The sequence below is a fragment of the Mus musculus genome, chromosome 4 (genome assembly GCF_000001635.26).
Source record: "Mus musculus strain C57BL/6J chromosome 4, GRCm38.p6 C57BL/6J".
NCBI classification, from domain to species: domain Eukaryota; kingdom Metazoa; phylum Chordata; class Mammalia; order Rodentia; family Muridae; genus Mus; species Mus musculus.
This window is the reverse complement of record NC_000070.6, coordinates 19,086,581-19,109,415: the sequence shown is the minus strand read 5'-3', so window position 1 is coordinate 19,109,415 and position 22,835 is coordinate 19,086,581. Positions and strand designations below refer to the sequence as shown.

General features: G+C 37.5%; 1 protein-coding gene across 1 annotated transcript in view; it reads left to right on the top strand.

Annotated features, from left to right (window-relative positions):
• Positions 1-22,835, top strand: part of Cnbd1 (cyclic nucleotide binding domain containing 1) — a 354,571-nt gene that overhangs the window by 13,135 nt on the left and 318,601 nt on the right. Inside the window, exons 2-3 of the mRNA NM_001371269.1 lie at positions 6,041-6,113; positions 11,159-11,272. Of these exons, the coding sequence (NP_001358198.1) occupies positions 6,041-6,113; positions 11,159-11,272 (187 nt within the window). The remainder of the gene's footprint in view (positions 1-6,040; positions 6,114-11,158; positions 11,273-22,835) is intronic.

The following is a 22,835-nucleotide window of genomic DNA, read 5'->3' as shown; positions in this document are numbered from 1 at the left end:
GAGCTAAGCCTGTAGATGTAGAGATGGAGACGGGCAGAGAAAGAATGGGAGCAGACCAGAGCCATTTTCTAGGCAAAGGATAATTGGAAACAAAACGGTCTTCCAAACTACTGTTACAGAGCTTGGGCCAACTAGGGCAGCTGGTAAATAGATAGGATTCAAGGTCCATGATTTTGGAGATAGGCCTGCCTAAATGCTTTATTTAGTTGTGTAAAGTGCCTTATTTATTCAATATTATTTGACAGAAGATTAAATTTGGAATTTTATAAAAACAATAAAAATTAGATTAAAAATGTAAATGAGTTCCCTATTGATCTTTAACGCAGGTACAGTGAATGAACTCTCAACATGCATAGAGTTATTTTCTTTCCCTAAATTTGCACCTATGATCTAAGTATGTAAAAAGACTTGATCATGCTTATAATCCTTTAATATTCTGTCAAACTTCTTTTTAATTCTACAGTTTTGTGCTAGAGTTCATTGATTGCTTGTTACAGTACAAGGGGAACAAGTTTGTTGTTAATATTTCTGTTTTCATTACTGCCAAACTCCTTACTTACATATTGATAATTGTATTAAGAAAGGGTCTGCTTATCACTGGTTTATTAGTGTGCACAGAAACCTTTTCAATAGATCTCACTCTTCTGTTTTTCAAACTCACTGTATTCTGACATTTCCACAGGGTCATTGTGACATTTTCTCAATGGCTCTACTGGTCCATGCTTTCACCTCACTGAGAGTTAAAAAGATTTGATTAAAATTGCTCTTGTTATTAGGAACAAAATTAGTAGGTGTGGAATGTTAGGGATATTTCTTAAATGTATATATGTTGGCTTCTCTCTTGGCAAAATAGAAATGTGTTCTGAGACTCAACTTCATCATAGTAACTTTTTCCTGTGTACTCTAAACCATATGCTGTTTATCTCCACAGAAAACTTGTTTGCTTGTTAAGTATAAACCATTTTTCTGACTTTTCTTTGAGGGTTGAGTAAAATATCTCTTTATCAAAAAAACCAACCAAACAAACAAACTAAAACAAAAAAACAACCAACCAGTCAAACAACAAAACAAAACAAAACAAAACAACAACAAAACCAGAAACAGTTTACTGTTTGTTAGGAGAACAATGTAATCTATGCATACTTTCTTTGATATATGACAAAAGTATTAAATTACATTTACCGAAACAAACGTCCATCTTAATAATGTTCAATGACCACATGTCCAATGTGACAATAGACAGTTGGATATTTGATTGCACAATGGGTTTCGAGTGTAGGATTAATTTATAGCCATCAGCTTCAAATCCTTTTTCACAGGTACTTTGGTTAAAAATCAAAGATTTTAGCCTCATGCTAAGGTTAAGTCCCTGCTGCTTTTGTCAAAAGCTGGGCTAAAGCAGTTCAGCAGGGAAGAGCAAGACCAGAAAACAAATGTAAACTTTCCAGCTGCTTCTCATTTACGTTTTATTCCTGACTTGATCTATAGAAAACAATCAACATCTGCCCCCTCTTTCTTTTAATTTATTTTTTTAATTAGGTATTTTCTTCATTTACATTTCAAATGCTATCCCAAAAGTCCCCCAGACCCCCCCACCCACCCACCAACTCCCACTTCTTGGCCCTTGCATTCCACTGTACTGAGGCATATAAAGTTTGTAAGACCAAGGGGCCTCTCTTCCCAATGATGGCTGACTAGACCATCTTCTGCTACATATGCAGCTAGAGACTCGAGCTCCGGGGATACTGGTTAGTTCATATTGTTGTTCCACCTATAGGGTTGCAGATCCCTTTAGCTCCTTGGATACTTTCTCTAGCTCCTCCATTGGGGGCCCTGTGTTCCATCCAATAGCTGACTGTGAGCATCCACTTCTGTGTTTGCCAGGCCCCGACATAGCCTCACAAGAGACAGCTATATCAGGGAACATCTGCCCTTTTTAATAGTTGCAGTTTCACATTGAAACATTTAGTCTTTTCATTTTTAAGCAGTCTGCTTTCAAAGACATCTTTAACATGGCTAAAACTCTTCATATAAAGACCCTTGTAACAAACACAGCTGAGAACAGGCTCAATAAGAAAGACAACATTTTGACGAGGTGGAACCTATAGGATAGGAAGAGGAGCCAGAACCACAGAGTTTTGGCAGCTTTTATTGGGGATTTCTTGGATAGATGATTAAATAATGGTAGGGTGTGTTTGCCATCTAGGGGTGTAGCTTGTTTTATATCAGTTCTGCTTTATGTTCATTGTGTGGGCATTTTGTGGGTTGAGAATTTACTAATATAAATCTGACTGATAAATCAGAAGCCTCTATAGAGTTTTGATTTTTATAGAGGCTGGGAATGTAAGCAAAATCCGAAGCAAGAGAACTGTGAGATAGGCGGTAGCTGCATGGGGTTAGCTATGGAGGCAGCAAGACAGTCAGGGCAGAGAGTAGCCCGCAGTAGCGTGGGATGGTGCCTTTTAAAAATATTTCCACCTACATTAATTAATTAATATACATTTCAAATACTGCCCCTCCTGGTCCCCTTGTAGAGTTCTTCCCCTCATCCATCCTCCCCTTTGCCTCGGTGCAGCCCCCACCCCCACCCCTGCTCCCAACCTGTGTCTGCCCATCCCCACCCTTGCTTCCTCAGGTCTCTATAGGATTATGCTCATTCCCTCCCACTGAATCCAGACATGGCAGCCTTCTGGGACATTTGTGCTAGGAACCTTGGACCATGCCATGTGTGCTCTTTGGTTGGTAGCTCAGTCTCTGGAAGCTACCCTCCGGTTACAGGTTAGTTGACACTGTTGGTCTTACTGTGCTTCAATCCTTCCCTTAAATTTTTCATCGGGTCCCTGACCTCCTTCCAATGTTTGTCTGTGGGTGAAAGGAAATAAAACTTGAGACCTGTGATTCATGTAATATATGTCAAATAGCCCAAAGAGTTGTTTGTGAGCTTTGAAACCTGGGGCTGAGAACATAGCAGAACAGACCAGGACATGCCCAGGCAGGCCCATCGCCTCCCTATCTCCCACCCCTCTGACCTAAGTTAAATGTTACAGGCTGCTGATGTTTAAATGGACCAATCATGTGAAACTGCGCCAATTCCTCCCCCAGCCCCACTCCTTTTCTATTAAAAACCCCTAGCTTCCAAGCCTCATGGTTGAATCCACTGTCTCCTGTGTGAAATACGTTTCGACCCGGAGCTCCGCCATTAAAATACCTCGTGTTGGTACATCAAAGTGTTGTGTTCTATTTGTGATTCTTGGGTGCACGCCAAATCGGGAGCTGAGTGGGGGTTTCCCCACTAGGTTCTTTCATGGGTATCTGCATCCGTCTCAGTCAGGTGCTAGGAAGAGCCTCTCAGAAGGCTACTAGGCTAGGCTTCTGCCTGCAAGAACAACATAGCACCATTAATAGTATGAGGGACTGGTAGAGCCTCTCAGGAGACAGCTATATATCAGGGTCCTGTCAGCAAGCTCTTATTGGCATATGCATTAGTGTCTGGGTTTGGTGGTGGTTTATGGGATGGATCCTCAGGTGGGGCAGTCTCTGGATGGCCATTCTTTCAGTCTCTGATCTGAATGTTGTCTCTCTAACTCCTATCATAGGTATTTTGTTCCCCTTTCTAAGAATGATTGAATTATCCATACTTTGTATAGCAAAGCTTTATTTTGCTTCATTTGAAATAAACAATTCTATATGATAGAAAATCTAAAACACACAGTCTTTTATCAACTAAGGTTTACCTGAGAAATATGGGTAGGGAGGTGCCTCAATCATATAAATAGTAATTCTAGATTTAATAAAAGTTATGATGTTTGAATAGAAATAAACTCTCTGCTTGATTCCTCTTACTTTGTTTTAATACTTAGAAAACATTGCTGTTTAATTTTGAAGTCATCCAGGGTCCATATAAAACCCAATTTTATCATTCTGGAACTCTGAATTAGAACTTATAAATTTGTATATACCAACTCTTCACAATTATAATATGGTCATTGAATGACTTTAAAAGCTTGAAAAGTACATTAACTAACTTATTTTCTCAATAACTTTTCAATAAGGGATGAAATAATTTGTATAAGTAAGTATTTATTAGTGTGTTTCATTCCATGTTTCTAACAGTTCTAGCAACATTGATTGTTCTGGACTGATGTGGATGTCTTCAGATGTGCATGTACATCCACCACATGTTGTACTTATCACCTTGTTTGAAAGATGTTTGCTCATTGTGGCACTGAAAGAGAATCACAGTTAATTTGCTTCTTGGATGTGAGCAGAACTTTTATTTCTTAGGGAGTCTTTTGTGATTTTCTCAATTGGAAATTCATTCTACATGCTGCAAAACCCTCTGAAGATTGAGCATCATCTACATAGGTAGGACTTTATAAGGGAAGTGTGAGAGAGGAAAGGGACAGGAGAAGGGAGAAGATGAGAGGAGAAACAGAAAGACCCAGGAAAACTTTGCTCTGTTCTGTGTCTAAAGTAGTTCTTAGACTAGTTTGGATGTGAAAGATCTTGACAAATAATTCTGAAAGACCTTTTTTATCCAAGAGATATGACTCATACCAATTCCACTCTTTACTGCAACTAGAAATTGCCAAACATTCTTCTAGATCAAAAAATTAAACTCTGTTTGAAAAAAGCCATGTATAAACATGTGTAACTTTAAACATCCATATATTTATTGCATTTTTAAAGGGCTTTAATTACATTACCTTACAGTGCAATATTGTGCTTCTCCCAAGGGTCAAAAATCCTACTACTTGCTAAGCAGTGTCTCCTTCTGAGTTGTTGACTAGGTGTGTTCCCCACCACTCTAACAATACAGGGTATTGGCATTTATTGGTTGCCCATCAGAACTTGATGGTAAGGCTATTTTTTGAAAACATTACATACTTTGATCACAGATCATGGAAAAACAGAGCTAGTGCTGATCCAGAAACTGTCTTCCTCCTGGCTTGCTTTCATAGAGACAGAAATTTCTGTGCAGGCAGCTAGAGAAACACAGTCTTATCCAGCTATGAATCTGATGATCTATAACCACCACTGATATGGCAAGTGTATCAATAGTATTAAGGTTATTGGTGTAAGCAATGATTTTTCAATTGGATATAAAGCATATTCCACAGGTGAGTACTTATATCTGGCATTGTAAACCTGGCCATAGACCTGGCACTAGATCCTAGGGGAAAAACTATTACTACTTTGCTAAATAGATGTAATATCAAAGTGCTTTCTGAGTACTTAGCTTTATACCAAAATATTAGAACAGCTCACATCTCTCATCAAATATTTAATGAGACCCCATAACAGGTCAATATCTACAAAATAAGTGACTATGTGTTTCTCAACCCTAAGTGGAGTGTATATCACCAACCCTTCCCCAACAGCCTGAGAAATATGCATACGAGGAAAGAGAAAGATTTGCACAGTCAGAGGACACCTAGGAACACTGCTGGAAAATAGTGTCTTTTGAATATGACAGGACAGCTATACTCATGAACTCAAAGCAACTATGGTTACCTGTACAAGACTAGTACAAGATCAAGCCAAAAACCATTTTGGCATGGAGTTTGAAGAGGCTATGCCTAGTTTCATAGCTATAAGCAATTGATGGCTTTTTAGGAAAAGAAGCTCATTTTTTTTTTCAAGGACTTACCTGGTTGCTCACCTCCAGTGGATGGTCCTACACCCATGCTTAAGTGTTCAATATGTTCAATATCAATTAAACTTCATGGATATAAAGAAAGCATAAGTAGATGTGAAGTTCATGGGGGAGAGATAGATGAAGGTGAAAGGGAGGAGGGGGTAGGTGTCAGTAGTATACACACACGACCAAAACACATTTTAAAAGTGAAATCCATCTCACCTGAATTATCATACTGAATTTCATTTGTGTATTAGTGACTGTGAATACAATATCTCACTTCATGGTCACTGATTTTTTTTTCTTTACTGTGATGAATGTTCCCAATTAAATACCACTTATACACTTGCTTAATAAGATAACAGAAAATTACTCACACTTTTAATTGGTTTCGTTTTGCAGGCCTGAGACTGAGCAAAACCATTAATTATGGTCAGCTGAATGCCTTATGCCACATTAGAGGACTAAAGAGCGAGTGAGTTACTTATGCATTTCTTTTCCTATCATAGAGAAAGTGAGGCTTCTACTTGTTTATGGATAATATATAGTAATAAAAAAATGCTAATTCTTACAGCTACCTGACTTAGTACATGAAGAAATACAATTGAAACCTGCTGTTTATTTTGACATACTGAAAAATGTAAATTGGTCATAAAATAAAATAAAAATGTTTATGGCATAGCTAACCAATTTAATACAAAATAAATGTAATTCATTCCAAACAGGGCTCTTTTTAGTTAAAAAACAAAAAAACAAAACAAAACAAAAAACAAAAAAATCAACAAAAAAAAGCAGTCACAAGTAGAAAGACTTAAATGGTTGAAAATACAAATATTGCATAAAATGCGCATCTGAGAAGAGAATAGGGTGTGGTCTGGAGACACAGAAACAGTAATTTGTCCTGCTCAGAGTTTAGGATTCCTAAGAGGCCTGAGAATTCAGCATAGGATTTTAAAATGGGTTCTCTTGTTGTTTTAGATGCTGTTGTATTGCTGTGATGGCCAAGACAACTCTTGGGAGTTGGGAGCTTGGTTACAGTTTTATAGGGTTAGTCCATTATCATCGTGGTGCAGAAACAGACAGGTTTGGTGCTAGAGCAGTAACTGAGAGCTTCACCTTCTTATCTTCAGGCAGTAGGTCTCTAGAAAGAAACACTGGCCATGAATGGGCTTTTGAAATCTCAAAGCCCACTCCCAGTGACACACTTCTTCAATAAGGACACACTCCCTCCGATAAAGTCCAACTCCTCAACCTTCCTAAATAGTTCCACTAACTGGAGATTGATATTGAAATATATGAGCATATGGAATCTATTCTCACTCAAACTACCACGCAACTACTCCCTGAACCTCATAGGATTGAAGCTATTTCCTAATTCAGAATGCATTCACTCCAACTTCAAAAGTACCCATAGTCGTTCCCAGTGTCATTACTATCTCAATATCTCTTCTGAGACTCAAGCCAATCTTTTAACTGAAACTCCATGTAAAAGTAAAAGCAAAAACCAAATAAAATATTTTCAATATACAATGGCATGTTATATACACTACCATTCAAGAAGGGAAGCAGTACTGCACCAAAGCAAGGTCATCCAGCAGGGCAAATGACACATTCTGCAGCCATGTCTGATCTTAGAAGGTTTATTAAATGGTCAATTCCATCCAGATCTGCTAATTGCACCACACTTCTCTCTCTTTGGCTAATTCCACAGGCCCGTAGAACCTATCATTGACAGGTGTCACATGAATCCTGCCTCTCCAACATTGACGTCTCCAATGCAACACAGATTTCACCTTCCCAGATTCATGCAGTGGCCTCTTTGGGCTTCCTATATATGGCTTTCCCTTTTAGATGCCTGGTCTCTTTAGCTTTTCTTTATTGTAGAGGAAGGTTCTACAAAACCTTTGTTTTATTTTTCTTGACTTTAAATCTAGAATAAGGGCTAAGCTGCCTTGTTATTCTGCTCAGTAGCTTTGGAACCTGGCACCCTCCTTGAGTTGCATTTGCATAAGCTTTTTGTTGACCAAAGATTCCTTTGCTGCTTAAACATTCCTTTAATTCCTTTTCATAAATTGGAAGCTTAGCTGGTTGGGGTCTTGCTCTGAGGGTACAACTCTCTTTATTCTATTTTGAATAAGTTCTTTCTTTAAACGTTTTACTCCTTCTTGGAGCACAGGATTTGGCTCCAGAATTACATTTCCTGGTAATTCTGGCTCTTTTTCTCTTTAAACTGTACATTTTGTATTTCTTTGTGCCTACTTGTTCCTTTTCATTATAGATCTTCATAAGAATGATCACTGATAACTACACAATACTGTAACTACTGGGCTGTCTTGAAATTTCTGCCAATGACATTAATTTACATCTCTTTGATTTCGCTTCGGGTAGATTTTTAGGACAAGGGCAAAGAGCAGCCACAATCTTTCCCTAACCATGACAAGAGTGGTCTGTAATCCACTTATTAATATTGTTCCCCTCTGAAACCACTGGAGCCGTGCCTCCAGAGTCCAAATTGCCCTCTATACTATTATCTTCTATGTGTCTACAGAGATGAGCCATTAAGTCCTGCTTAAAGCATTCAACTACTTTTTTAGTCAAAAGTCTCAAAGTCTTCCATACTCTTTGTACAAAAAGCATGGTCAGGCTTACCTAGCAGTATCACAGTCCCTGATATTTCTTTGAAAGTCACGATGACCAAGGTGACCCCTAAAAATCATTTAATTGGGGGCTTATTTTCAGTTTTAGATGGTTAGTGCACAATCATCATTGTTGAAAACAGACAAGCAAAGCACTGTAGCAGAAGATGAGCGTTTCTTTCCTGTTCTGAAGATAGAAGCCGGAGAGAGAGAGAAAGAGAGGAGAGAGACTGGGTCTATTTGGTATTTTGAAACCTCAAAGCCCACCCCCAGTGACACATCTTCTCCAACAAAGTCACTCCTACTCTAGCAAGGCCAATCATATTTGTTCCCAAACAGTTCATCAACTGTGGAGCAAGTATTTACACATATGAGCCTATGAGGATAATTCTCATTCAAACTACCACAACTGTAATATCTTTGTTAGTTGTGCTTTTGAAATTATAGTAGCCTAGCTACTGCTGTCCATGTAACCTTTCTTCAGTCATGATTACTTTGACAAAATGCCTTAGATTTACAATTCTTTTCCTCTCTTCTTTAAAATACTTCTTAAGTTCGTATTTCAGTGAGTATTTCAAACACATCTTTTCAATTCTTCTTAGGAATGCCTTAAAGATGGAAAGCAAAGATTTAACCTCTATGATTAACTGGTCGTATACCTCTTAGTATATAACTGTTATGTATACCTCTATGTTGACAATCATTTTGAATCATAAACTTATTGGTTAACAAATTGTGTTTATAAGTGAAGAAGGTGGTCAAATGATTCATAGTAAGAAAATTAGGTTTCTAAAGTTGTTTTAAGATAAGTGCAGAGAAGATTGAATAGAGTTGAACTATAATGTGGTATCTGGAGAGATCACTAATTGAATGACCTCTTTATTTAGATAAAGGCCTTTAATAATGTTAAATTTATTAGCATCACTACATAGCATTTTCATCAACTTATTTTCTATATTGACATTACTATCCATTACAAAGATTCATCAGTGTATATTCAGGTAACTTACAGTAACTTTCACCTGCTCCCCTGAAAGGGCAGTACTCATATTTCTTTCAATTTGTCAAGAAAATGTATAGACTACATTTTTTAAAAGACAAATTCAGGTGGAAATAATCTGTAAGAAGCCAATTGGGTTAAACTTTTTTAGGTTATTTAATTTAAAATAAAAAGTGTGAATTGACATAAGATAAGTATGTAAATATAATTTATCAGTGAACATTTAATTGAGAGCTTGAAGAGAATATGGGACACATGAAAATATTATGCAATATATTTTCATCTAGTATGTGTACACCATGAACCTTGAGTAGTTTACTTTGATAAATCTTTTTTCTCCTCTTTTTCTTTAAGCTATAAAGGGCTTTTGTTGTTTTTATTTTTGTTGTTGTTGATTTGTCTTTTTGTTTCTGTTTTGTTTTTGTTTTTTGTTTTTGTTTTTTGTTTTTTTTTTTTTTACTGACAGGATGTTTCAAGATTGGGATTTTAGGAGTCTATCAAACCTTCGTAATTTCATTATTATACTATGAATCGTTCATCCAGAAACTCCCCTAAACAATGCAGGGTATTGCCATTTCTCTTAGTGCCCAGCAGAACTTGATGGTAGGATTCTATTGCTGAAGAAACCACACAGTTTGAACCCAAGCCAGGCAAAAAAAAAAAAATACAGCTTTTTTCAGTGGATCTTGAAGCTTCATCATTTTGCTGGCTTATTTTCATAGACTTCAATCTAGACAGGGAAAGGACATTAGGGCCTTTGATGGAAGATATTCTTAAGACTGAAATATAAGTACACATCTTTCTTTGTTCTTCTTTATACTTCACTTTCTTGAGTTCAGCCATATTAGTGTTAGTGTGATGTTCTTAGATAGGGAAGTGATATGTATCTCTTAGTGTCCTAGGCAGCAATTCCTAACAGCTTGACATGCAACCTGGCCTTCTGCCTTCCCTGTCAGACTACACCTACTCTATATAATGCATCTGCAGACTGCATCTATGTTTACATAATGTATTTTTATTTTACTATGTAAACTTGAGAAAATCATTTAAACCCTGTAATCACCATCTCCTTATCTATTGAGTGTCTGAATAATAACTGCAATTTATAAAACACTTTTTCTATATTTACTTCAAAGACTTCTCCTACACTGTCTTTTTTTTTTTCTGTTGCAGTTAGACTATATCTTTCAATGTCCCTTGTAGTTCTACGTCACCAAAGACAGTCACATTGGAGGTATAAGGCTTCAGTATATAATTTGGTTTTTAGAGGGGATAAAATAAGTCATGGCAATTATCAACATTTTAAAAAACCCTATCAAATGTGCACAAAAGTTATTGCCCAACATTTCTTAACAGTTTTCCCTAGTTCCATATATCTTGCTTACTGGCATGTTTACAGTGGAAGAATTCACTCAGGCGAAGTCACTGAGGTACAGAAGTTTACCTTTTTGTACCATACGAATTTGTGATTTATCAGTAAAAGAATTAATTGTCCACTCACCAAAACTATCTTAGATGATTCCAGTGACTTTCCAGAGTGGGACATGTTGAGGTTTTTCACATACATAACAATTATTTACTATAGATCTAAAGCACAGTACATAACATTTTCATCAGTTATTGCAAAAACTTAGAAGACTGTATACAACGCATAAGTGTGTGTGTATGTCTGTGTATATGTATATATGTATATGCATGTGTAGGCAAAAGATTTGGGAATCATTTTGGAGAAATTTTACTATGCTGAATTAAATAACAGCTTTATTCAACTGCAAAAATAAAAAGCTTGGCAATAAAAATAATACAAAATTAATATAATAAATTAAAACTCTTGTAAAAAAATGGTGTGTGACCCTTACAGCTCTTCTCCCTATCTTGCTTTAGCCAGCATTCTTCCCTTCGTTCGGAAGCTCATGATGCTTTCATCAAGCAATATCCTCAAATATTCCTGCGTGAAAAGACAGTGTTGCCTAAAGTTTCTCACCAGGTTGACAAAAGGTAAAATCGGTTTTTTTGAAAGTGAACTTTATCTGTGGATATATTTGATATTTGTGCTTTTTATGGTTGGTGGGTGTTTATATTACATAGTGCTGCTGAGTTTCATAATAACAATTTTATTCCAGGAGATTATGTCTCGTGACAAACCAACTTCTCTGAATTCCCTGTCTGCCCACTGTCTTATATTTTCCCTCTAGTCTCCTTTTAAATTTCATGACATATAGTCATCTATTATTTATTTAAGTAATTTTATGTATCCTTGTAAAATATAGGATCCATAAAAGGGGAAAAAACTTATTTGTCTGTTTTTTAAGAGTTTGCTTCTTTCACTTACTATGATGGTCTTCAATTGTGTCTGTTTTCTTTCAGTCTAATGTTTTGTTTGCTTGTTTAATTTTCTTTTGACTGGGTAAATTTCTGTTGTGCATATTGGAAATTTTCTTGTTCTAGTTATTTGTTGATCAAGTAGGCCAACCATAAGCTTGACTATTGTGAATGTTGTTGCAATAAACATGGATGTACAGATATCTCTGCCACGTGCTGATATAGAGTTCTTCAGCTATACATCCAAAAGCTGTACAGCTTACACGATCTGTGTTGACTAATTTGTGTTCCCTGTGCTCCTTTCAAAAGTGCATTAATCCTGTAGCTTAATGAAGACTTAAGGGGAAAGAGAGGTATTTTAGTTATTTAAGTTTCTCATGATGTCTTATTCTATAAGCCTAGCCACAATAAAACATTATGAAACATTCCAAAACTACTCAGTTTCCTGTACTAGCCACCTGCTGACAAGCTTCTCTTAGTATTATAGATAATCCTTCTGAAACCATAAGTCCATATTAACTCTTTCATCTATAAGGTACTTCTGGTTTTGATATATTATTATAGCAGCATAGAAATAACTAATACAGGGTGCAAAATACATAACACAACAGGAAAACAAGCAACATTGATTTATGTGCCCGATCAGCCAATCAAATTAGCTTGAGAAGTATGGAGATTTTAAGGTGTATTTCTGATATATTTGGGAAGAAAGCCAGCTTCAGGCTTAAACTATAATTTTGATAACTATTTTCCTTCCTTGGGTCTGCCTCACCTTTTTGGAGGATTGGTTTCATTTTCATACTTGTTATGGTTGATTTGGACAGATTAGATTTATTAAGTTTCAGGTAAGAAAAACCTAGTTTTAAAAATAACTCATTTAGAAATTTACCAGAATTTCTTGTGAATTAATCATGGATTATCAATAAGCTTTGGTTTGCTAGTCTTGAACCCCCTACCTACCCATGTAATGGGAAAATATTGCTGACACACTAAATAGAAACCACTGGGGTAAAGGTCTGAGCACAAGGAGAATCTATGAAGAAACTAAAGTGTTAAAATTGTGGATGAATGTATAAAAGTTTGTTGAGAATTGCTTGAAGGCACGTAATTCAATAGGAGATTTAAAAGTTTTTCTTTTTGAACTAGGTAATGTATTGAAAGATGGAGTCTTAGTTAGGTTTCTATTGCTGTGGTAAAACACTATAAAAAAGCAACTAGAGAAAATACTCGGCTTATAGTCTATAGTTCATCCTCAGGGGAAGCCAAGGCAGCACATCAAGGCAGGAAATGAAGCAGGAACTGTTGAGGTTTGGTCTGTTGCTATGTATTATAATGCTAAATACTGGGTCTGGTTACCTCAGGGACGAGAGAATTCTCACATACATCAAGTAATGCTATGTGATCTTGCTCCCATAGCCTATAGCTGGGCATAAGACAGGAAGGTGGAATTTTAGTTCCTGGGCTTGGGGTCTTAGGAGGACCACAAGGAGAAGGAGAGAAGAGGCGATGGGGTCAGTGTGTCATGAAAATATGGCCATTGCAGGCTGGCCAATTGGAGTTAAGTGCAGCCCAGATAAAATATAGCAAGGTATAACTAGGGATTATTGATAGGGAAGAAGACATGTGCTTAGAGGATAGGTATCTGCCTAGCTGTAGTGCTTTGTAGGCTTATTATAAATATAAAAGTTTATGTCTTTCATCTGGGAACAAAATGGTTAAATGCAGGGTAGAAACCTCCATTTAAGAAAAATATTTACTATAAGAGATCATAGAGGAATAGTGTTTCCTGGAGTGTTTTCCATACTTACTCAGCCTGCCTTACAACCTAAGACCACCTCCCATGGGTTAGCAATACCTACAGTGGGATGGTCCCTCTTATCAATTGTTTACCAAGAAAATTCTCTACAGAATTATCTATATGTCAACGTGAGGGGTAATGAGTTTTCTTTTTCCTAGGTATGCCAAGGTTTGTGTCAGAGTGACAAAATCCAACCAGCACCAAACAAAGAACTTTGAAACCATACTTACAATCAGAGAGATTGTACACATTTATTATCTAACATAGTGCATTAAAATAAATTAATATCAGGATTAGAAGAAATGACATTCAACTATTTAGAAATTAAACAATAGCCTAAATTCAAACCTTTAAAATATCCTATACAATTTTAGGCTAAGAGTCAAAATTGTGCTACATGCTTTAGGTACATATCAAAGAAGCAGAGGAAATAAAAGAAAGCTACACAAGGGTTGATGGTAAGCTAGGACACATTTCAAAGACAAAGGAAAGAGAGTAAGGACATAGCAATGAATTGGGAGAAAATATCTGCAAATATTCTACATTTGACATGCAGGACCCAAAATACAGAAGGAACTTAATAGCAAGAAATCAACATGAGTGAATAATGGGCAAATCTCTGGAAGTCACTTCTTAAAAGAAGACATTAAAGAACATTTGATGGAAATCAGCATGTGCCTCATGGTAAAAGAAAAATCACGGTTTCATCTCTTGAGCATGTGGCTGTTAACAAAAGTGAACATTGATCTTGGATCCTGGATCCCTCAGAGACAAGTCTGCACAGGTGAAAGTGCGGACTGCAGAAGCGACAGGCAGACGCAACAAAGCTTCTGGGACAGACCCCATTTCAGGCTCCAGACATCCGTGCAACTTCTCCACCAGAGGAGAGGTGTCCACCTGGGAGGGCTCTGCCTGACAGAGCAGGTGAGGGAGCCATCTAGAGTCCTGGGTCCCTCAGAGACCAGTCTGTGCAGGTGAGCGTGCACATTGCAGAGGCAACACATCTTCTGGGACAGACCTGTATCAAGCCTTCATCTTTAGCCAGGAGGCAGGTCTGAACACCAGACCTCTGTTCACTGTCCCTGCATGAGGAGAGCTTGCCTGAAGAGACTACTCTGACCACTGAGACTCAGGAGAGAGCTGGAACCCCAGGATTGCTGACAGAGGCTAACAGAATCACAAGAGGAACAAGCTCCAATCAGAGACAACTATAACAACTAACTCCAGAGACTACCAGATGGCAAAAGGCAAACATAAGAATCATACTAACAGAAACCAAGACCACTCAACATCATCAGAACCCAGCACTTCCCACCTCAGCCAGTCCTGGATACCCCAACACACCCGAAAAGCAAGACTTGGATTTAAAATCATATCTCATGATGTAAGTAGAGGACTTTAAGAAGGGCATTAATAACTCACTTAAAGAAATACAGAAGACCACTGCTAAAGAGGTAGAAGTCCTTAAAGAGGAAACACAAAAATCCCTTAAAGAACTACAGGAAAACACAACCAAACAGATGAAGGAATTGATCAAAACCATCCAAGACCTAAAAAGGGAAGTAGAAACAATAAAGAAAACCCAGAGTGAGACAACTCTGGAGATAGAAACCCTAGGAAAGAAACCAGGAACCATAGATGCGAGCATCAGCAACAGAATACAAGAGATGGTAAAGAGAATCCCAGGTGCAGAAGATTCCATAGAGAACATGGGCACAACAATCAAAGAAAATGCAAAATGCACAAAGATCCTAACTCAAAACATCCAGGAAATCCAGGACACAATGAGAAGACCAAACCAATGGATAATAGGAGTAGATGAGAATGGAGATTTTCAACTTAAAGGGCCAGCAAATATCTTCAACAAAATTATAGCAAAAACTTCTCAGACCTAAAGAAAGAGATGCCCATGAATATACAAGAAGCCAACAGAACTCCAGAAAAGTCAGGCCTATTAGAATTACACCAGATTTTTCACCAGAGACTATGAAAGTCAGAAGATCCTGGACAGTTGTTATGCAGACCCTAAGAGAACACCAGAATGCCAGCAAAACTCTCAAGTACCATAGATGGAGAAATCAAAGTATTTCTTGATAAAACCAAATTCACACAATATCTTTCCATGAATCCAGCCCTTCAAAGGACAATAAAGGGAAAACACTGACACAGGGACAGAAACTATACCCTAGAAAAAGAAAGAAAGTAATCCTTCAACAAAACTAAAAGAAGACAGCCACAAGAACAGAATCCCTAATTTAACAACAAAAGTAAGAGGAAGCAACAACTACTTTTCTTTTATTTCTCATAACATCAACAGACTCAATTCCCCAATAAAAAGACATGGACTAACAGACTGGCTACTCAAACAGGACCCAACATTTTGCTGCTTACAGGAAACCCATCTCAGGGAAAAAGACAGACACTACCTCAGGGTGAAAGGCTGGAAAACAATTTTCCAAGCAAATGGTCTGAAGAAACAAGCTAGAGTAGCCATTCTAATATTGAATAAAATCGACTTCCAACACAAAGTTAACAAAAAAGACAAGGAGGGACACTTCATACTCATCAAAGGTAAAAATCTTCCAAGAGGAATTCTCAATTCTGAATACCTATGCTCCAAATACAAGGGCAGCCACATTCATTAAAGAAACTTTAGTAAACCTCAAATCACACATTGCACCTCACACAATAATAGTGGGAGATGAAAACACCCCACTCTCACCAATGGACAGATCCTGGAAACAGAAACTATACAGAGACACAAGGACACTAAAGGAAGTTATGAAACAAATCGATTTAATAGATATCTACTGAACATTTTCTCCTAAAAGAAAAGGATATACCTTCTTCTCAGCACCACATGGTACCTCCTCCAAAACTGACCATATAATTGGTCACAAAACAGGCCTCCACAGATACAAAAATATTGAAATTATCCCATGCATCCTATCTGACCACAACAGAATAAGGCTAATCTTCAATAACAACATAAATAATAGAAAGCCAACATTCATGTGGAAACTGAACAACACTTTACTCAATGATTCCTTGGTCAAGGATGCAATGAAGAAAGAAATTAAAGACTTTTTAGAGTTTAATGAAAATATAGCGACAACATACCCAAACATATGGGACACAATGAAGGCAGTCCTAAGAGGAAAACTCATAGCCCTGAGTGCCTCCCAAAAGAAACTGGAAAGAGCATACACTAGCAGCCTGACAGCACAGCTAGAAGCTCTAGAACTGAAGGAAGCAAATTCACCCAAGAGGAGTAGACAGTAGGAAATAATCAAACTCAGCACTGAAATCAATTAAGTGGAAACAAAAGGAACTATTCAAAGAATCAACCAAACCAGGAGCTGGTTCTTGTAGAAAATCAACAAGATAGATATACCCTTAGCTAGACTAACTTGAGGGTACAGGGACAGTATCCTAATTAACAAAATCAGGAATGAAAAAAAGAGACATAACAACAGAACATGGAGAAATCCAAAACATCATCAGATCCTACTACAAACGGCTATACTCAACAAAACTGGAAAACCTGGATGAAATGGACAACTTCCTAGACAGATACCAGGTACCAAAGTTAAATCAGGATCAGATAAATGATGTAAACATTCCCATATCCCCTATAGAAATGGAAGCAGTCATCAATATTCTCCCAACCAAAAAAGGCCGAGGAACAATTGGATTTAGTGCAGAGTTCTATCAGACCTCAAAGAAGATCTAATTCCAACCCTCCTCAAAGTATTTCACAAAATAGAAAAAGAAAGTACTCTACCCAATTCATTCATTGAAGCCACAATTACTCTGACACTTAAATCACACAAAGATCCAACAAAGAAATAGGATGTCAGACCAATTTTCCTTATGAATATCGATGTAAAAAAACTCAATAAAATACTTGCAAACCGAATCCAAGGACACAACAAAATGATCATCCATCATGACCAAGTAGGCTTCATCCCAGGGATGCAAGGATGGTTTAATATATGGAAATCCAGCAAAGTAATCCACTAAACAAACTCAAAGAGAAAAACCACATGATCCTTAGATGCTGAGAAAGCATTTGACAAAATGCAACACCCTTTCATGATAAAAGTCTTGGAAAGTTCAGGAATTCAAGGCCCATACCTAAACATGATAAAAGCAATATATATCAAACCAGTAGCCAACATCAAAGTAAATGGAGAGAAGCTGGAAGCAATCCCACTAAAATGAGGGACTAGACAAGGCTGCCCACTTTCTCCCTACCTATTCAATATAGTACTTGAAGTCCTAGCCAGAGCAATTTGAAAACAAAAGGAGATCAAGGGGATACAAATTGGAAAGAAAGAAGTCCAAATATCGCTATTTGCAGATGATATGATAGTATATAAAAGTGCCTCCAAAATTCTACCAGAGAACTCCTAAACCTGATAAACAGCTTCAGTACAGTAGCTGAACATAAAATTATCTCAAATAAATAAATGGCCTTTCTCTACACAAATGATAAACTGACTGAGAAAGAAATTAGGGAAATAACATCCTTCGAAATAGACACAAATAATATAAAATACCTTGGTGTGACTCTAACTAAGGAAGTGAAAGATCTGATAAGAACTTCACGTCTCTGAAAAAGAAATTAAAGAAGATCTCAGAAGATGGAAAGATCTCTCATGCTCATGGATTGGCAGGATTAATGTAGTCAAAATGGCTACCCTGCCGAAAGCAATCTACAGATTCAATATAATCCCCATCAAAATTCTGACTCAATTCTTCAACTAGATAGAAAGGGCAATTTGCAAATTCATCTCGAAAAATAAAAAAAAACCTAGGATAGCAAAAATTATTCTCAACAATAAAAGAACCTTTGGTGTAATCACCATGCTGGACATTAAGCTGTACTACAGAGCAATTGTGATAAAAAACTGCATGGTACTGGTACAATGACAGACAGGTAGATCAATGGAATAGAATTGAAGACCCAGAAATGAATCCACAAAGCTATGGTCACTTAATCTTTGACAATGGAGCTAAAACCATCCAGTGGAAAAAAGACACCATTTTCAACAAATGGTGCTGGCACAACTGGCAGTTATCATGTAGAAGAATGCAAATTGATCCATTCCTATCTCTTTGTACTAAGGTCAAATCTAAGTGGATCAAGGAACTCTACATAAAACCAAAGACACTGAAACTTATAGAGAAGAAAGTGGGGAAAAGCCTCAAAGATATGGGCACAGGGTAAAAAATTACTAAACAGAACAGCAATGGCTTGTGCTGTAAGATTGAGAATTGACAAATGGGACCTCATAAAATTGCAAAGCTTCTCTAAGGCAAAAGACACTGTCAATAAGACAAAAAGGCCACCGACAGATTGGGAAAGGATTTTTACAAATCCTAAATCTGATAGGGGACTAATATCCAATATATACAAAGAGCTCAATAAGCTGGACTCTAGAAATTCAAATAACCCCATTAAAAATGTGGTACAGAGCTTAACAAAGAATTCTCAACTGAGGAATACCGAATGGTTGAGAAGCACCTGAAAAAATGGTCAACATCCTTAATCATCAGGGAAATGCAAATCAAAACCTTGAGATTTCACTTCACACCAGTCAGAATGGCTAAGATCAGGTGACAGCAGAAGCTGGAGAGGATGTGCAAAAAGAGGAATACTTCTCCATTGTTGGTGGGATTGCAAGCTGGAACAACCACTCTGGAAATCAGTCTGGCATTATGTCCTCAGAAAATTGGACATAATGCTACTGGAAGATCCTCTCCTGGGCATATACCCAGAAAAAGTTCCAACTGGTAATAAGAACATATGCTCTTCTATGTTCATAGCAGCCTTATTTATAATAGCCAGAAGCTGGAAAGAACCCAGATGCCCTCCACAAAGGAATGGATACAGAATCTTTGGTACATTTACACAATGGAGTCCTAATCAGCTATTAAAAACATGGAATTTATGAAATTCTTGGACAAATGGATGTATCTGGAGGATATCATCCTTAGTGAGGTAACCCAATCACAAAAGAAGTCATTAGATATGCACTCCCTGATAAGTGAATAGTACCCCAGAAATGTAGAACACCCAAGATACAATTTGTAAAACAGAAGAAAATCAAGAAGAGGGAAGACCAATGGGTGGATACTTTGTTCCTTCTTAGAATAGGGAACAAAATACCCATGAAGGGAGTTATAGAGACAAAGTCTGGAGCTAAGATGAAAGGTTGGACTATCCAGATACTATCCCACCCAGGGATCCATCTCATAATCAGCCATCAAACCCAGACACTATTTCTTATGCCAGCAAGAGTTTGCTGAAGGGACCCTGATATAGCTGTCTCATATGAGGCTATGCCAGTGCCTGGCAAACACAGAAGTGTATGCTCACAGTCATCTATAGGATGGATCACAGGGTCCCCAATGGAGGAGCTAGAGAAAGTACCCAAGAGATGAAGGGGTCTGAAACCCTATTAGAGGAACAACAATATGAACTAACCAGAACCACCAGAGTTTGTATCTCTAGCTATATATGTAGCAGAAGATTGCCTAGTTGGCCATCATTGGGAAGAGAGGCCCGTTGAGCAAGGAGGGTATAAGGGACTTTTGAGATAGCATTTGAAATGTAAATGAAGAAAATATCTAAGAAAAAATGTGGGGAAAAAAAACTATATAAGCTAGGCAGTGGTAGCGCACACCTTTAATCCCAGCACTTGCAAGGTAGAGGCAGGTAGATTTCTGAGTTTGAGGTCAACCTGGGATCCAGAGTGAGTTCCAGAATAGCCATGGCTATACAGAGAAACCCTGCCTCAAAATAAATAAATAAATAAAGAAAGAAAGAAATAGATAGATAGATAGATAGATAGAAAATATCTAAGAAAATATAAAAAATAAAAACAATACTGAACATTAATCTATATTCTTCATATTATAAAATGCAATCTACTTCAAAGGGACAAAAAACATACTGCCAATTGAGTTAAAATCCACAGTCTATTAAAAATTTGAACTCAGTTGCTGCTCCCACAAGAGTTCTTCATGCAATGTATTTATATACAGCACTCTATCTCTTTTTATTATAAGGTCCTGTATTATAGATGGGAGGAATGTCTAATGTGGATGCTTGCACCTGTCAAGAATTAACTTTTTATTTTCACTCATATTAAACATCAACATAGAAAAGGGAAAAAATACAAACTGCACAGTATATTCAATACCGTGAGAATAGAGCACCAGTTAAGCAACATATTTTAGGAATAAATATAGTCAGGAAACAATTGTTAGCAGAGGCTAAATAGCTCTGTTATTAAACTGTTTTGGATACCTGATCTATGCAATGTGTGACCAGGGTTACTATGTATAGATAGGAGAGGGAAGCTTGATTTATTGTTATCTTCCTGTTTGGATGGCCTTGATCTCCTTTTTGTCCTGGAGGTACTGTTCCTCATGGTACTTGATCTTAGACCTGGAAGCCAGGAGCTCCCTGTGAGTCTTGTTTGCCTCCAGCTTGTGGTTGTGTTATATTGGGTTCCTCTCTCATAAACTGTTGACAAAGAACATGCACCGCCAGCTTTCCAACAGTCCAAACTAATGGGGAAATTTTCTCAATTTCTTATTTCTCTTCCAAAATGAGTACATCTTGTACCTAGTTCCTACAAAACTCGTCAGCTTTGGGTTCCTCCAGATTTTCCTTTTGGTACAATGGAAACTACAGGATAGCCTCTCAGGAGGCCTAAGCATAGTTTTGGCTGTGGCTTAACAGTCACAGAAAGGTATTATTAAAGCTATTGACCAACACCAGTGCCTATTACGATTGTTATAGTCAATATTGTATATTTCATTTAACTGCTTTGCTCTGGGCATCTGGAGAGGGCCTGATGTGAGAGCACTTGTAGAGACCGGAAGAACTCCATCCATCATGTATAAGGAGTGAGTAAGTGCTTCTCGTAAGTAGTGAAGCTCACTGGACTAGAGTCATATTAATGAAAATAAACAGAAGACCTTGCTGAGACATTGAGAAGCACTTCTACAGAACATTAAAAAATGTTAATTAAAAACTTAAAAAATAGATCAAGGAGAGGTCAAAGAGGGTTTGGAATTGTTGGCACTATCTAAACTTTATTTGGAAATATATTAGAAGGTGAATTTCTAGAATATTTTAGGGTAGAAGAAATGCAAAATAGAAGCAGCTACATTTTGTTTAGTTTTTAAAGAACACCATATTGTGACCTTGAAGACTGGAGTTTGGTATCTTTATTTTGTCTAATAGCATCAACGTACCTTTAGAAAGTTCTTATATGCCTTTCACTTTAAGTTTAACATGATAGCTCACTGTTCTATAGTGGACAAGCCTTTGAAATATAGCTTTTGAAATATATACATTACTACCATGTACTGTGGAAAATGGTGGTGCTTCATATAATCATACCATTTGTCCTCATTTCAGTTTTATAGGTGTGATAACATATACACCCCCCCCCCCAACAACCAAAGAGTACACATGGAGGGACCCATGCATCCAGCCGCATATATAGCAGAGGATGGCCTTGTCAGACATCAATGGGAGGAGAGGCCCTTGGTCCTGTGAAGGCTTGATGCCCCAGTGTAGGGGAATGCTAGGGCAGAGAGGTAGGAGTGGGTGGGTGGATGGGGGAACAACCTCATAGAATCAGGGTGAGGGGGATTGGGATGGGGGGTTCCTGGGGGGAGGGGCAGGAAAGGGAATAACATTTGAAATGTAAATAAAGAAAATATCCAAAAAAGTATAACCCCATAGATAGATAGATAGATAGATAGATAGATAGATAGATAGATAGATAGATAAGATAAAAGGCAATATAGGAGGATGAGCTTTGTAGCACACACCTTTAATCCCAGCACTCCTTAGGCAGTTTGAACTCCATGCGTTGAAAACCAGCATGTTCTACATAGCAAGTTCTAGCACATCTAGATGGCTAGACTACATGATAAACTCTACCTCACAAAAGTAAAACAAAACAAAACACAAAACAAAAGAAAAAGCAATACAAGAAAGGAGGAGATTATTAGGCTTGCAACTTCTGGTTACAATCAGTTGCTGCAGAGAAGTCAAGGTTTGAACTTAAAGTCTCTCATCCACAGTCAACAGCCTCCAAAGAATGAGCACGTGGCACCTTGCTTGTGAGATTTCAGCTAGCCTTTTCTCATTATGGAATGGTGCCTCCTACAGGAGTGGTCTGTGTCACTCACAAACATTCCCCAAAGCCAACCTGCTCAAGATATGTTTTTATTAAGATGCTTTTCCTAGGTGATTCTTGGCTAGGTCAAGTTTGCAGATAACAAAAAGTAGTACACTTTGTTAAAGAAATTCCCCACCTCCAAAAACCATTAAAACAGCAACATAAAAAAAAGTTACTAGCTGGACACTACATAAAATTCCATTATGTTTAAGGAGCTTGTACAACTAAA